The sequence below is a fragment of the Vombatus ursinus genome, unplaced genomic scaffold (assembly GCF_900497805.2).
Source record: "Vombatus ursinus unplaced genomic scaffold, bare-nosed wombat genome assembly UNPS02014863.1, whole genome shotgun sequence".
NCBI classification, from domain to species: Eukaryota; Metazoa; Chordata; class Mammalia; order Diprotodontia; family Vombatidae; genus Vombatus; species Vombatus ursinus.
Window position 1 is genome coordinate 32,317,551 of NW_020954641.1, and position 16,362 is coordinate 32,333,912.

The 16,362-nt window shown below is 43.9% G+C and overlaps 1 protein-coding gene across 1 annotated transcript; it reads left to right on the forward strand.

Moving 5' to 3' along the window:
* The first annotated feature begins 7,957 nt into the window (after positions 1 to 7,957).
* Positions 7,958 to 16,346, forward strand: MYOZ3 (myozenin 3). The gene is made up of 6 exons (XM_027841805.1): positions 7,958 to 8,080; positions 8,693 to 8,847; positions 10,383 to 10,454; positions 10,581 to 10,716; positions 11,986 to 12,160; positions 14,481 to 16,346. The coding sequence occupies exons 1-6, from the start codon at positions 8,050 to 8,052 to the stop codon at positions 14,650 to 14,652; spliced, it is 741 nt and encodes a 246-aa protein (XP_027697606.1). The 5' UTR covers positions 7,958 to 8,049; the 3' UTR covers positions 14,653 to 16,346.
* Positions 16,347 to 16,362: the final 16 nt, after the last annotated feature.

Here is a 16,362-nt window from a genome sequence, read left to right on the forward strand (position 1 = left end):
AAATTAATTTAAATATAAAATAAGATGACTTGTATTGATGTTGATATTAAATTTATAACAAATCATTTAATTAAATGAAAATGGTGTGTTTAACCTCCAGAAAACTTGGGTGGCACATGATAGCTGCCTTCAAGTATTTCTTGTGCAAGAAGGCTCAGATTCGTTTTGTTTAGCGTCAGAGGAAAGAACTAGGAACGGTGTGGTGGAAGGTACAGAGAGGTAGATTTAAGCCTGACATAAGGAAAAGCTTCTTAATGATGAAAATTATCTTTGTTGACTTTTTTTTTTTCAGGCAATTGGGTTAAGTGACTTGCCCAGGGTCACACACTTGTAAGTGTCAAGTATTTGGTCTGAGAATGGATTTGAACTCAGGTCCTCGACTCCAGGGCCAGCGCTCTATCCACTGTGCCACCTAGCTGCCCCATGATGAGAATTATCTAAAACTATAAAGGGCTGCTTCAGGTGTTGGTGGATACTCCCTCACTAGAGATCTTCAAGTGTCAGCTGGATGAGATAGGAGAGGGAGTGTCCTGTATGAGAAACAAGAAGGAAGCCATTCTCATTGGACTGCAAGGTACATGGAGAGGAATAAGGTGTAAGCCTGGAAAAGTAGGAAGAGGCCAGATTAGGAACTGAAGATTCTATATTTGCTCCTGGAGGTAATAAAGAGCCTCTGGAGTTTATTAAATAGAGCAGTGACATGGTCAGTAGGAAGGTCACTTTGAGAGTTGAATGGAGGATGAAGTGGAGTGGGGAACTGAGGCAGGCAGACCCAGCAGCAGGCCAGTGTGATAGTCCAGGTGTGAGGTGATGAGGGTTTGGCATAACGGTGGTGGCAGTTTCAGAGAAGAGAAGGGGAAGTATATAAGAAATAGTTTGAAGGTAGAATGAGAGGACTTGGCAACAGATTGGCTACGGGAGAATGAGAGAGGAGTCAAGGAAGACACCTAGATTGTAACCCTGGGTGACAGGGAGAATGATAGTGCCCTAACAGTAATAGGCAGGTTAGGAAGGGCAGAGCTGTTGGGGTTTGGAGTGGGGAGACAGAAGGTAGGGGCAGGGAAAGATAATGGACATATGGAGCTTAAGATGTCTATGGGACGTCTAGTTGGAGAAGTCCAATAGGAAGTAGGAGATTCAAGATTAGACATCAGGAGACAGATTACAGTTGGATAACTAGACCCGAGAATCATCGACATAGAGATAATGGAATCCATGTGAGCCGATAAGCTCACCAAATGAAATTGTACAGAGGGAGAGGAGAGGCGGTCCCAGGACACAGCCTTGGGGGATACCCCTGGTTATTGTGTAGAACTTGGATGAAGATCCAGCAAAGGAAACTGAAGAGTGGTCAGATAAACAGAGGAGAACGAGGAATGAGCAGTATCATGAAAACCTAGAGAGAAAGGGTATCAAGAAGAGGGTGAGTTACAGTGTCAAAGTTTACAGCCAATGTCAAGGATGAGGATTGAGAAAAGCCCATCAGATTTAGCAATTAAGAAATCACTGGGGGCAGCTAGGTGGCGCAGTGAATAGAGCATCAGCCCTGGATTCAGGAGGACCTGAGTTCAAATCCAGCCTCAGACACATAACGCTTACTGGCTGTGTGACCCTAGGCAAGTCACTTAACCCCATTGCCTAGCCACCCCCCCCCCCAAAAAAGAGATCATTGGTAACTTTGGAAAGAGCAATTTCAGCTGAATGATAAGGCCAGACACCAGACTGTAGAGTTAAGAGAGGAAAGGGAATGGAGTTACCTTTTGTAGACAGCCTTTTCAAGTTAAGGAGATGGGGAGATGACCCAGGGCTGACAATCAGCAGGGCATGAAAACTAAAGGACAAGAGTGCAAGGGATTAAAGACTATGAAAGGTGTCAAGTAAGGATGGAACAAAAGTAATGGAGTGGGAGGAGGGATTATGGAGAAGTGGAAGGACACAAAATTGTACGTGATCAGAGAACAGAATTTCAGTGTTCAAGACCTTGGAGGTGGAAGTTTTAGGTGATACTGAGGTCTAAGGGGTGACAAGCTTTCTAAGTGACTATGGTAGAAACAGAGGGCCTGGAAGTTCAGATCTAATCATGTTATCTCCTTACTTACAAATTTTCAATGGCTCCCTGTTTCTGCTAGGATAAAACACAAAATTCTTAGCCTGGCATTTAAAGTCCTTCACAATTTGACTCCCATCTACCTTTCTTGTCTTATTTCATATTGCTTCTCTTTTTGCACTCAAACTAGCTTGCTGGCTGTTGTCTCCCCACCATCGGCCATCTCCCACCTCCAAGCCTTCGTTCAGGTCTGGAAGAATGCACTTCCTCCTCATTTCTACCTTCCTTTAAAGCACAGCACAGGTACCCCCTCCTTCATGAGAACTTGCCTCATTCCTCAGTTATTAGTGTTCTCCTTGAAATTACTTTTGTATTCATAATTTGTATTTACTTATTTGTATTTATACTTTGTATTTACTTGTTTGAATGTTGTATGCCACCAGTAGAATGTAAGCTTCTCTAAAGCTGAGACTGTTTTGTTTTTGTTGTCCTTCCACAGTGCACATTTAATAAATGTTTGCCAAGCTGAACTGAGGAGATGGATGAATTCTAAGGCCAAGGACTACGAATACTGGAAGTTGTGAGGGATGAGAACAAGGGTTGAAATTAAGAGCCCTGTTTGAACTCATGTTCAGGTGCTGACCTCATTGAGGAAGGAGAGTGAGTGAACCTAGAGATTAGTAGGTGACAGGAACAAAGATCTGGGCAGTGATATTACTGGATGGTATGAACTTCATACTGGATGGTATGAAGGAAGAGAGGTTCGTAGAGGGCCTGGAAGTGGCAGTGAGGACTACATTAACTTTCCTTTCTGACCTCGTTTGTCTGGGGACACGAGAATGCTAACTTTGGAAGGAGGATCTGGTGCCTTAGGATTCAGACCTGGACCAACATTGCCTAAGGCTCAGGTATGGATTCCTCACTTCAGGTCTCCTGTTACCCTGTCTAGGGTTTCATCATATGGGCCAACCTACTGGGCAGAGGCATATACATCTACATGCATGTGCCATGCTTGGTGATATGGGGTGATGGAGGCATGGATAATCCCAAACAGCAGATAATCAAAATAATTTTTCACTCTGTTTCTGAAACACACACAATGGCCATCCTGATGCAACCTCGCCACATAGGCTTACACTTTCACCCTACATTTGGCTTTTCCCTTCTGTTGGGGAAAGTAGAGGGTCACAAGATGTAACTCACTCTTAGATGCTTGTTAACATCTGTACCTCATCTGAGGTGTGTGCACATATGGGTAAGGCAGCAGAGGGATGGAGAAGAACCCAGGGCTGGCCAGCTAGTTTCTCAGATCAGCCTTCACTCACAAGGGTGACTGCCTCTTTGTGGGAGTCACTAAAGGTCTTCAGCCTGGATCTCAGTTCTATTGTTCTGGGAATTGCATTTCCTTAAATTTCCCTAGGGGTGACAGGGTATCTACAAAAGACTGCTGGTGGCTAGTTACCCAAATGATCAACTACTAAAACTGGATAGAAGTACAATTATCCCTTCCACATTGTGGGGGTAGGGGCATGCAATCTAGAAAATCTACACAAAATTTTTGGCCTTTTGGTACTTTTGTACCAGAGAAGTCTGAATTTTTTCTTTTTCTTTTATGGGATATTTACAGTACCTTATTGTAAAATTTAGGTTGATATTATACAATACTATATGTATATTTTATGCATTTCTGAATTTCTAAACTTTTTCTGTGTTCTCTGTGACTTCCGCAAAACTCCCCCAAAATTCCCATTTAATTTCTTATGCTGGCCCATGACATATTGAAGCTGTGATGGGAAAAGTCATCATGTGGAAGGGATAACTGTAACGATAAATTTGTTCACTTAACACAAGCTGATTATTTCGTGGCCTGGTGTGGGTCAAGTGATGAACTGAATGGAATGAGGTGAATGCACTTGAACACAGCAGTTGGAAGGGGGATTAGAAATCATCTAATAAACCTTCTTTTATAGATTAAGAAACTGAGGCCCTAATATGTTAAATCACTTGTCCAAGTTGACACAGTGAAAGTCCAAACCACAATCTGAGCCTAGGTCCTTTGACCAAATATAGGGTACTTTCCACTAAGCTACATTGCCTCTCTAGCTCCCATTCTCCATCCTAGAGCAAACCGTAGGTAAGTACCATCTGTGGAATCCAGTCAGATTTGCTCACAGGAAAAACTGTTCCCTTGATATAGGCTATCTGTGTCATGGTTCACAAGGGGGATGTTGTGGCAATCATCACTTTGGGCAGGTCCCTTTCTCCCTGTTTCCCCATCTGTAAAACAAAAACAGTTGGACAAGATGATCTCCAAGGTCCCTTCCCGCTCTCATCATCCATGACTTTTTGATAATTTAGTTTCTGTCTAGATAATACATAAAGGCATTAAGACAGACATACCTTCTCTCCCTAGACCAGAGATTCCCAAACTTATTTGACCTATTGCCCCCTTTCAAAAAAAAAAATTACTCAGTGTGTCCCTCTCTCTCTCCCCCCCGTTAGTGGGTTTTTAAATTTGCATCATTTCAAAAAAATATAAGATTTTAAAATGTCATTTTTAAAATGACACACCTTAAATTTAATAATTCATTGTAAATTTGTGGTTTCTGCATTGAAATTTTGATGATGCAATATTGTAATAGAGTATTGTAAGCAATATAGTATTGTAAACAAATCATTATACACACATATTCCTGTGGATACATCCTGGACTTCCCAACAATGCAAGACATGCTCACCTGCCAACACTTGCTTGTTAAAACCTGTTGGCAGACTTGACTGGTTATAACTTGATTGGCTATAGCTTGCACTTCATGTAGTTGGAAAATAATGTAATCACTATGACTTTACCTCTGTTACACAACAGATAAAACATGAACGGTTTTTCAATTCTTATCTTCTCTTCTTTCCTTATGTTTCTACCGCCCCCTTATTTTTATTCAATGCCCCCCAATTGCACCGAGGCTACTGTTGCCCCCGTGGATAGTTCCAGCGCCCCCCAGGGGCGCTCTATTGCTCACTCTGCGAATGTCTGCGAGTGGGAAGGACTCCCTCATACAATCTCAACCTACAACTCACATTTTTCAATACTTCTTATCTGACACCAACAACTCTAGAGTGTCTTTCTTTAACTTTGCTCTGCCAAAGACATGCTTGCCTCTGTGTGTCTCTCTGATAATCCTGGGAGCCTGCACGGCTGTGAAGTGACCATGTTCCTGACTGCTCCCAGGGGGCTATACAGATGAGCCACCTGTCTCCTTCAATGCCTTCTTAATACTTTACTCCAGCTCATGTCGCAGCCCGAAATAAGACTGTGACATATGCAAATATAACTGCACAGTGTCAGCTGAAACCCCAAGCCAGCAGAGGGACACACACATTAAGGACTGCTGCCTGGGACCTGGTCATCCTTTTGCGCAGAAACTCGGGGCCCATCACTGTTCCTTCTGGCCCCTGAACAGTCCCCAGCCAGACGTGTGTCCACCCATTCAGGTACCAGGGGCTCCAGGGATGAGGATGGGAGATATTTCTATATTTAGGGAGCCCTTACTCCTACTTTAAAGCAGGGTGAGGGATGACGGCTCTGCAGAGGGTGTGATGAGTGTGAACTTCGCCTCTGGCTTAGATGATAAGAAAAGCTACAAAATGAGTTACTGGATTAAGTGAGACCCAGACTCCCTTAAAAAGGGAAAAAACAATTGTAGGGTATGGGGGAGTGATTGGAGAAAATGAGGTTGTTTGGGGTTGTATGCTTTGAGAAATAGAATACAGAGCTGGGACTGAGAGAAGGGGGAAAAATGGGAAACAGAGCAAAGAAGGAGCACAGATCTAGGTGTGGTAACTGGGAGAAAGTGGTGGTTTGGGTCTCCCAGGGGGCTAGATAGAACTGGTTTGGTGCCTGCCTTGTTTTTTTGGGGCCTGGACAAAGTGAATAGTCATCCCTGTGCATCAGTTTTCTCCTTCAGTGGAATGGGAAACACCACCTATCAACATCACCATTTATCGAGCAGCCATGTTGTATGAGGCAGATGGAAAGTAGCTTGATATGGGAACAAATGGAGAAGTTGGAGAAGAGAACAGGAGCAGGAGCAGGATGAAGTGGAAGAGATGGGGATGAAGACAGGGATGTCAAAATATCAAATGAGGGTTATTACACCCACCCTTAGGAGCCCAGCACTCTGCCTCCTTGGGTCCCAGAAGCTTGGAGACAGGGAAGGCTTAGGCCTGGCGTCCCTAAACACAAGGTGCTATAGTTTATGTATCCCGAGTTCCTGGCTCAGAACCTGGGATAATCCTGATATGTACGTGAGGGGCTGGCAGATAAGAAGTCCCTCCAGCCCACGTCTTCTCTCCCACTGCCCAGAACCTGCATGTCTTTCCACCTCCATCCCAGGAGGCTCAGGCCACGGGACCAATGACTAACAGCTCATACTTTGGTTGTTTTCATCCAGCTGGGAAATGGCCCACAGGGCACATAAGGGATCGTCCTATGTTTCTGATATTCTGAAGACCTCGGCTTCCTCTTAGAACTGACCCATAGATTCCCCCTTACTCCATTCTAGACCTCACTAACCTGTAATTTCTGGCTCAAGAAAATGAGCCTCTGAATTTCCTGGTCTGTTAGCCTACTTGGCTCCTTCAGCTCAGGGACCTTCCTAACGTGATCATTTGTTCTTCTGCTCCTGCTACCAAGCCCTGATTTACCATCCTTGCTTGTGTTCTCTTTTGGCTACCTCAACACACTCTAGACCAAAATGTGCATTTTATAGGGTTTATTCTTGAGGGAAAAGAGTAGTATCAAAAAAAATATCAAAACTATGGTTGCAAGTAATCAAGAGTTTATATTAAAGATAATTGAGTCCAGCTTGGGTGTTATGCAAGGTCCTAGCTAGCTTAAGTTCTGTTCTCCCTCTCTCCCCCCAACCACTTTGTTGCCAGTCATGATTCCCTGGATCCCAGAGTGTCCTAGGTGATCACTATGGATGTAACACATTCCTTCAGCTTACAGTGTCAAGCACACTTTCATTCAATCAGGCAGTCTCTCAGTCAATAGAGGGCATGAGCAGGTCCTACCCATATAGTCCTAGTAATCACCAGCTAAGCAGAGAGGTGTAGTAAAGAGAGCACTGGACTTAGAGATATTGCCAGTTACTCACTAATTCAGAATTACAATCCAGGGGCAAGTCACTTAATCTCTCTGATCCTTGGTTTCCTCATCTGTAAAAGCATTTCTGAAGCATACTACGCAAATTTTAAAGTGCTATATAAATGTCAGTTACTGTTATTACCATTCCTTCTTCCACTGAGAGAGATGAAATAGTACCAACTCTTATCCTCATTTCAGAGATAAGGAAACTGGGGCTCGAAGTGATGAAGGGATTTGCCTGTGGTCATAGAGCTAGTAAAGGGCCAAAATTTCAATGTGGATCTTAACTCCAAGTCCAGTGTTCTTTCTATTAGATCACAATAGTAATAATAGATTTTCTCAACATACTGAAAAATAATTTAACTGGATACCCATTTCATCCCCTCAATCCATTATTTTCTTCACAGGGTGACATGCCACTGGGAACCCTCTCTATTTCTATGCCAGGACAGAGCTTTCTTCCCAGATTTAGGAATACCATCAACAAAGACCTATATAGGGCCTAAGCCTAAGCAAGAATTTTGGCAGTGGAAAATAGCTTAGTCTTAGCCACTGGGGCTAGGAATCCTGGAAAATCAACTAGCCCTTAGACACAGGCTTCATTTGGATAACACCACAAATATTTATTAAATGCCTACTGTGTGTAAAGCACTCCTTGATATATTCAATCCTTGGGGAGTGAGCTGAGGACAGGATCGGGGTTTAGTCTGGGTAATCCTTAAGCCAGGAGAGGCTGGAAAAGCAAGTGATGGAGGCAGCAAGGGACAATGAAGACTGAGCTACTGTCTCCAAATTCCTGACCCTGCCTGTAGGATTCTTCTCTCAGAAGTCCTCCCAGGAGCAGAAGGCACTAACAATGGCCAAAGCACAGGATTTCATGGAAGCAGGTAAGGGAAAGCTGGTAAGACCCATCCCAGAATGTCCCCAACACCCCTATGTTCTAGAACTAAATCTTGGAACCACATGGTTGACAAATCTCATCCTGTCGTGTCCTCTGGAGTAAACCTTAGACCCGAATGAGTTCCCTTAAAATGGGGCTGAAGCGACCAGATTTTTTTTTTATTGACATCACTTCGTGTGCCAGGAAGTACCCTGAATACCTCCATAATATGGTTCCTGTCATCAGGAATCTTCTATCCTCAAGCCAAGGAACAAGTCCCTTTCTTTTGGAGGATGGAAGTCAGCTCCCAATACAAGTTTCTGGTGGGTAAAGAGTTTCCTCGGTCACAGTCTGGTGTCAAGTGAAAGGTTACAGGTTTCAACGATGTTGGGGCAGTACCTTTGACATACAAAATATAATTCTAAGGACATAGTTATGAACCCAAAACTCACAGTGAGTCCTAACACTGGCCACCCTGACACTGGTCTCAGAATGAGCCCTGCCTCCTGCCTAATCAGTGAACTTGGTCACAAGGAGTAACAGGTGACATGACAGTGTCACTATGACAGTCTCACTATGGTCAACAAAAGATAGCAGGATTTTGGCCTTCTTCTAACAGTCCCTTGTCTGGACCTGGGCAAGAAGGTGAGCATTCCTCAGGACCTCATGGTGGAAGAGCTGTCTCTCCGTTCTAACAAGGGCTCCCTCCTGTTCCAAAAGAGACAGAAGAGAGTACAGAGGTTCACCTTTGAGTATGCAGCCAAGCAGACACAGGTGAGTGTGACCCCACCAGCCTCTCTTCCATTATGTCAGGAGTTTCATAGACTCTAGCCTGGATGGGTCACTGGGCCCAGACTTTCATTACAGTGGAAGGAGAACTGGAATTAGAGTCAGGAAACTAGGTTTAAAATTCTGGCGCTGATGCTTATTAGTTGGGTGGTCTTGAGTTTACTTGGGTCAACATCTATAGAATGGAAAGAATAGTCTTTGGATCATCAATCCTTCACAGTGCCCTTTGTAAAACTTAAAGGGTGACAGAGATCAGCAGTTGAAGGTAAACACATGGCTTAGGGGTGGGACATAGTCTGCCTTTTTTCTTAGCTGAAAGTATGAAGACTTTCACATGTAAAAGAGAAAAGGACTGGGGTGCAGGGACGTCAAATCAAATCAACAAGCATTTATTAAGCAAACACTATACACCAAGCCCCATTTTGTGAAAGCTGAAGATTACTTCTCTTCCTTAAGACCTGTTCCCTTTTCTCCCTGGGACCCCCTCTCTCAGCTGTTCGTTTTTTCATATTTAACGTTTCCCTTGGTTTCTGATTTTTTAATTTCTGGTGTCCTTATCTTTACTTACTTCTAATTCAAAGATCTGTGATTTTACTGTTGTGGGTACTCTTTACATCAGCACAGATCACAACCCCTCTACACCTTAGTAGATGGTCTTCTAGTCACCTTGTGGCCAACCCTTTGGGAAGGAGCCTCTTTGCACTTAGTTGAGTTGGTCCTCAGATGAGAGACACTGTTGGTTGTTGGATCTGCCTTCAAAGCCTTTCCAGCTTTATAAGACTTGTCAGAGTTCTGACATTAGCATAACCTCCTAGAACCCTAGGACCAACTCCATGATTCCTTGGGAGAGGGGGAGACAGAGGAAGTTGTGCAGAAGAGTGGGAAGAATGCTGGATTTGGAATCAGAACATCCAAGTTCAAATCATGGTTTAGTCACTTATTACCTGTGTGACTTTTGGCAAGATACTTCTCTTTTTTTTTTTGGCTAGGCAAGGGGGTTAAGTGACTTGCCCAGGGTCACACAGCTAGTAAGTGTTATGTGTCTGAGGCTGGATTTGAATTCAGGTCCTCCTGAATCCAGGGCCAGCGCTCTATCTACTGCACCACCTGGCTGCCCCAAGATACTTCTCCCTTGGCTCAGTTTCCTCATTTACATAAAGAAGGGATTGGATCAGTTGACATCTTTTAGCTAATAGTCTGATCCTATGACTGGGCATAGGGCAAGTGGACTTTTCTAAGTTCTACACTGGTGAGCTGAATTCAGAGAAGATGGGGTGGACCTCCCTGAAGGCATGGAGATGGACAGGAGGGCTTCCAGAAAGACAACCCAGTGATTCCCACATAGCGCTATTCACTGGGGGGGGCAGAAGGGAAGCAAAGGAAGAAGGCAGGAAAAAACCCAGACTTAATGTTTTTTATTGGGGAACTGAAGCTAGTGAAGAAGATGGGACCCTGCAGAAAGGTAAGGCACTCCCAAAGGGCAGGATTCTTCCCCAGTCACGCCCATCTCTTTCTGCCAGAGATCAGTCTCAGAGTATAGAGGAAGTGACCTGGGAACCACGTCATCAGGAGGACCACCAGAAGAGTTGGCTGTGAGTAGAGCTTGTCTCTAGAGAAAAGGACTCCAAACTCTGGGAAACCAGGGCTAACCTCTGAGGGTGGGAGTGGGAGTAGAGGGAGCTTGGCCAGCTCCCTCAGGGGTCCTGTCCTGTGCTCAGACTGCCAGTGGCCCAGACGGGAAGGAGAACTACAGAACGGAGATCCAAATTTTCCCTACCCCACCTCCTGGGTCTGAGATGAGAAGTCAGGAACTACCCCCAGGAAGGGCTCCTAGTCCCAGTGCCCTGGCCTCGGGTGAGTTGGCAATTTCTCTGGGAGGTTGGAGGGAGTGTAACAACATGTAACATGTAACATGAGGGAGCGTGTTTGAGGGTGAGTGTCAGAGGAACTTTACTCTGGAGCAGAGGGAGTTCTTAATGGTAAAATGGATTTTAAAAAATGGGGGGGGGAATACGTGTGATACAGGGGAAGAAGGCATTCTGTTCAGTAGGAGACAAGTGAGGGACTGCGCTCTTTGTAGGCTATCTGCCCTTTGCCCACTAGTTTGTGACTGCTCTGTTCACTTCCACACTGGGGAAGGCTTGGGCCATCTCTCCTAGAAGACATGGGATGGGATTGAGGAAGTCAGAGGAAATGCAGAAAGATCACCTCATAAACTTCCTTTCCCTGGGACGTGTCCAAGGAAAGGCTGGACAAGGATGTTGAAGAGGATCCCTGAGTGGGGAAGGAGGCTGGGGCTAGATGTGCAGAGTTTCCTTCCAACTGTGACTAATTCTGCTTCTGTAACTTCCCCTGGGCTGTGATTTGGCCTTTTTACGAACTTTTCTCTTAGGCCTGGGGTCCTCCCATCGTGTGACTCACTGTTCCTCTGGCCCCTGGCATTGGGCTGTGGGCTCAAATCCTGACACTTCCCTGATGAGAGGCCTCGGGCTAATCACTTGTTCTGTCTGGGCTTCATTTCCTCTCTGTAAAACGAGAACAAAACAAAGCGCAGCTACTGGAGGGAGGGGTTTAGCAATCTCCACTAGATTATGCTAAGAGCTACATCTAGGCAGACATGGGTACATTTGCATAGAACAATCTGGCATCTGTGGAGCGCTATATCAAAGTCCTCCAATGCTTCACTGCCTTGTGGAAAGGACCCAGGTCTTTCAAAGGCTAGGGTAGCAGAAAGGTATAGAAAGGCTAGTCACCAGAGATGATTCATTTCTTTTGGTCACAGTCATCTACTAACACGGAGAGTTTGTGATTTGTGTCAGTGGAGGGAGTACACATGAATAAATCATTGACTGAAGGTCAATAGATACAGGACTCTTCATATGACAGTAATTATCTTCCCTTGGGACACTTCAATCATCAGGCAGGGAAAAACTTTTGGAATAATTATCTCCATTTTAAAGATGAAGTAACCTGATAGAGATCCCAGGGCTAACTGGGGACAGAGCATGGTCAAGAACTCTGGCCCCCCAGTGGAGGAAATAAGAAAAGGAAGAGGAGTTTCTCACTCCCCCTGTCTCTCCATCTTTAAGCTAACCTCTCACAACCTACCATTATCCCTCACAGGGTATTCTAAGCCCCTGACAGGCATCCCACCAGAGAAGTTCAATCACACAGCCATCCCCAAGGGTTACCAGTCTCCATGGCAAGAGTTCATCGACTATAAAGATGGATACAAGGACTATTACAAGGATCCCCTAAACCACACACCCTGGCCCTCAGACTACAGGAATTTCAACAAGTAAGGATGGATATGTCTGTAACCAAGTAGTTTAGAGGAAGTCGGGATGTATACCTAATGAGGGCAGGATAAAATGTCCCTATTCCTTGGGGTTGTTTCATTTGCCATCTCCAGCTTGAGTCCTGACTATAGCCACAGGATAACTTCCTAAGCTGGTCAAAGACTGACTCAACCCTAGCCTCAGATTAAACCCAAACTCCAGTCCCAGTCTGGGATTTTCCAACTGTGATATTAAATTCCTCCTTTGTAAAAGGAGGTTAGACTAGATCTAAAAATGTCCTTTCCAGGTCTAAATTCCAGTACATAATCTTTCTAGCCTATCATCACTATTCTTTATTCTATACATTAGCCAAATTAAAAAACATACTTCACTGCTGTACCCTACAGACCATGGGACTTCTGCATCTGTCTCACAGCCAAAACCTTCCCCATGTGTTCTCTCTCCCATTAGAATGTGAGCTCCTGGAGAGCAAATACTGGCTTACTTTTCTATCTGAACCCTCAGTGCTTTGCACATAAGTAAGCTCTTAGTACATGTTTCATTCACTCAACTAGAAGCTCCCTTGTTCCATGAGGACACCTCCAGCACTTTTTTGCCTCGCTTTTGCTACTGTTCCCTTCACTTGGAGTGTCCTTGTTCTCTACTTTCCCTCCATCTATGCCTACTGAAATCCTGCCCATCTTTCAAGGCCCTGGTTAAATGCCCCTTCCTCTGTGAAATGTAAAATGAGGGCCATGGCTTAAATGACCTCTAAGGACACTTCAGTTCTCAAATCTATAACCTTATCAAAGATTCCCAAATTCCCCCAGCCTAAGGCATTTTTTCTTTGGCACTTGCTTTTATGTCTCCTATCATGTACTGTCCTGATGCATGCCCATGTCTTATCTCTCCTTACAGTCAAGGTGCCATGTCTTACTCATCTTTCCCCCCAAGTACTAACAAAAATACCTTATACATAAAGGAGATCACTATGTTCTTGTTTAAGTTATAGCTCATGTAGTATATGTTGGGTAGGTTATCTAGGGATGGTGTTTTGCTTCCTGAGCATGAGCTGTCCCAGAAGGATGAGCCAGAGTCTGAGGAAAAGGGGGCTTTAGTTTGGCTACCTTTTAAGCTGGGACAATGAGGAGTGGTTCAGCTCCTCCCTTCCTCCTTCTTCCATTTCCCCAGCTACGAGGATGTCATATACCATGACCAAACCCAAGCTGGCATCATGGTGCGGTGCTCACCTGTGACATTTTGGGGGGGGAACGGAAGACAGGTGACATGGCTTCTTTAACACAGGATGTGACCTGCCCACCTCAACAAACGTCAAACATCTACTCTACAAAGTGCTGCCTTCACTGCTCTGTCTGCTCTTCTATTTAAAACTCTAAACAGACAGTCAATACCCAGATCTAACTCCCAGTGCTTAGGACGGAAATCTCTAAGCTTACGGCTGTGAGCAATCACATTGCTGCGTTTAAAGTAGAAGCACAGGCCAAAGCACACTCTCCCTTTCTAAGCTTTCTTCTGGGCACTAGTTTTCAGCTCTCAATCTTACTGTGGCTAGGTCTGATCAGGTGAGAATTTGTCTCTGGCCAGTAACATGGGGCTCTGGAAGAATGAGCTACCCAAACCTGCTATTTGTAGGCTCACCATGAAAAGTCAACAGTGTTTTTTTTTGTTTCTCATCAGGAAATTTTCCTACCTGCCCAAAAACAGTGGGAGAAAAAGACTGCATGTATAGTACATTTCTCTTCTCCAGGGTTTCTGTTTATTTTTGTCTAAGAAGAAGCAATGTGAAGCAGGAAAGGCTTCTTTTCCATCCCTCCTAAGTTCATTCCAGAAACACCAACGCTTCATCTGCCAGTTATTTTAACCACCAATTAAAACACTGTGATAATCTGGATAGTGAGTTTTGCACATAACAAAACTCTAGAGCCAAAGAATGTCACATCTAGAAGGGCCTTAGTATGTAGAACAAAGAATGTTAGAGCTAGAAAGTGCCTTGGAGGTAACGGGACCTTACAGACCATGCAATTCTAATTCTTTCTTCTGTAGATGGGACAGTCCAATCCCAGAGAAGGAAAGTGATTTGTCTAAAGTCACACAATGAATTAGTGGCAGAGCATGGGATTAGAACTCAAGTCTCTTTCTGACCAGTATTCTGTGTGACAGTCACAGACTCTTGGCATGTGGACGACTTGGGCAAAATCCATCTCTGCTACCAGAGAAATCTCCTCTCCTTCCCCGACAAAAACCATACAGTCTGTCAATGATGGTTAAGTCGGGTCATGGTTCATACAAAGGTCAGATCATATTTTTTTGTTTTCCTAGGACACCGGTACCATTTGGAGGACCCCTCATCTCTGAGACATTCCCCAAAACAGATACACCCCTCATCCCAAAAGAGCCCATAAGTGGCCTGGATCTCCTAAGCTACAGACCTAGTTTCAACCGAGTAGCCCAAGGCTGGGTGCGGTCCCTTCTGGAGTCTGAGGAACTGTGACTTGATATTAATTCCTGTATTTCTACTGCTTTGCTTTATTAGCCTGTTAGTAGGCACAGAGATAATGTACTAACACTGGTTACACATGCCAGTAGTTCTGCCACAGGTCACATTCTGAATTCTGCATAAGTGAAATCCAAATCTACCTCTGATATGAGAGAGATCCATATACTTTGGGTCCTATCCTACTCTCAAACAGGTTCTTATGGGCCCCAGCAAAGTAGGAAAAGGAGGGAAAGAAAGTTAGTCTAAACAAAATAGTGCTAATCAATGATAGCCCAAGCCTTGCCTTAGTGGGCTATTTTAAAAACTGTAGCACAATGCTCAAGAAAGATGTTACTCTTATAGCAAAGCAGCTTTAAAAATTCTTCCATAAGTATGCTGTGAGATCACTGTGGGTGATGGAATGACCTAAGCCCATAGGACAAAGAAAATCTCTCATTGATGTATCAACCTTCTTAATGGGCCAAATCTGTCAGGTGAACTTTACCTCCCTTTCCCCCTGGCAAGAAGCAGTATTTGATTTCAGCATTTGTAGTTAAATGGGAGAGTGATTCCCAGGCCCTACTGCAGAGGAAGCATGAACAGAAGTCCATTCTTGCAGGTGCTTCTGTACCTTCACTGCATTTTACTGTAATGGATCAGGAAGTTCTATGCTTAGCTCTGTATTTAAAATAGCAGTTCTTTTCCTATGAAGTGGAGACCAATTATTAAAATACATGTCACATGTTGGGGAGACAGAAAGGGTAAAAGGGAGAAAGGCTTATGTGTAACTTATGCTGGTATTGAGTTATACTAGTAAAAAGTGACAGAGCAGCAAAATTCATCCACTGAGAGACTGAGACACTAAATAGTTAGATGTTGGTTCTTAAGTCTGACTGTAGCAATATAACTAGAAAAAGGCCTAGGAAGACAATTAGCTTTTGTGCAAGCATATGCTGCCTTTGGTTAGCACAGTTTACTAATTAATGCCAGTGGACAAATTCTATTGATTCTCTGACCCAATGGCCTCTTTAACATTCAAGGGGAAGAATTTCGACAGTATCCTGGCTAAGGCAGAAAGGAAATTCAATCTCCTCTACACCAAACAGCACATATGCGTAACTCTCTCGGTGTTGGATCACAGGTGTGTGGAGGCCGTTTTGTTCAGCTCTGAGCTTCTCTTTCTTTAGGCTAAGGAAGAGTCTCATTAGAAAAAAATCCAATATACCCATCTAAACGAAAATCTCATAGCATTTTAAAGAAATACAAACTTGAGAGACTTTAGTCCTACTAGTTACTTAAGAATATACATCTTGCCAGGTAAAAATAAGGTGTTGGGTGGAGCACAGATGCAAACCTCAATTTATAGGTGAAACAATATTATCCATTCAACACACCTGAAACCCAACTGAGATTTTTAACCAAAGGCTCTGGAGAGAAAAGTACATGATGCTCCCTTTAAACAACCCAGTTTACAACTACTACACAATCTGTTTAGACTAAGAGGAAGCCAATTATTAGTAAGTAGGCTTTATAACTGCCACATTGGTATATCCTAGGTTTTACCTAGAAAATGGGGAAAAGAATCCCTTCCTTACCTTCCTCACAGTGGTGTTTCATGAGGATAAAATCCAAGCAGAGTTGAAGATGCCTTGAAAAGCAAGAAAGTGCTATATAAATGCAAAGGGTTACACTATTTCACTTCAGAAATGGGTAATTTTGGGGTCA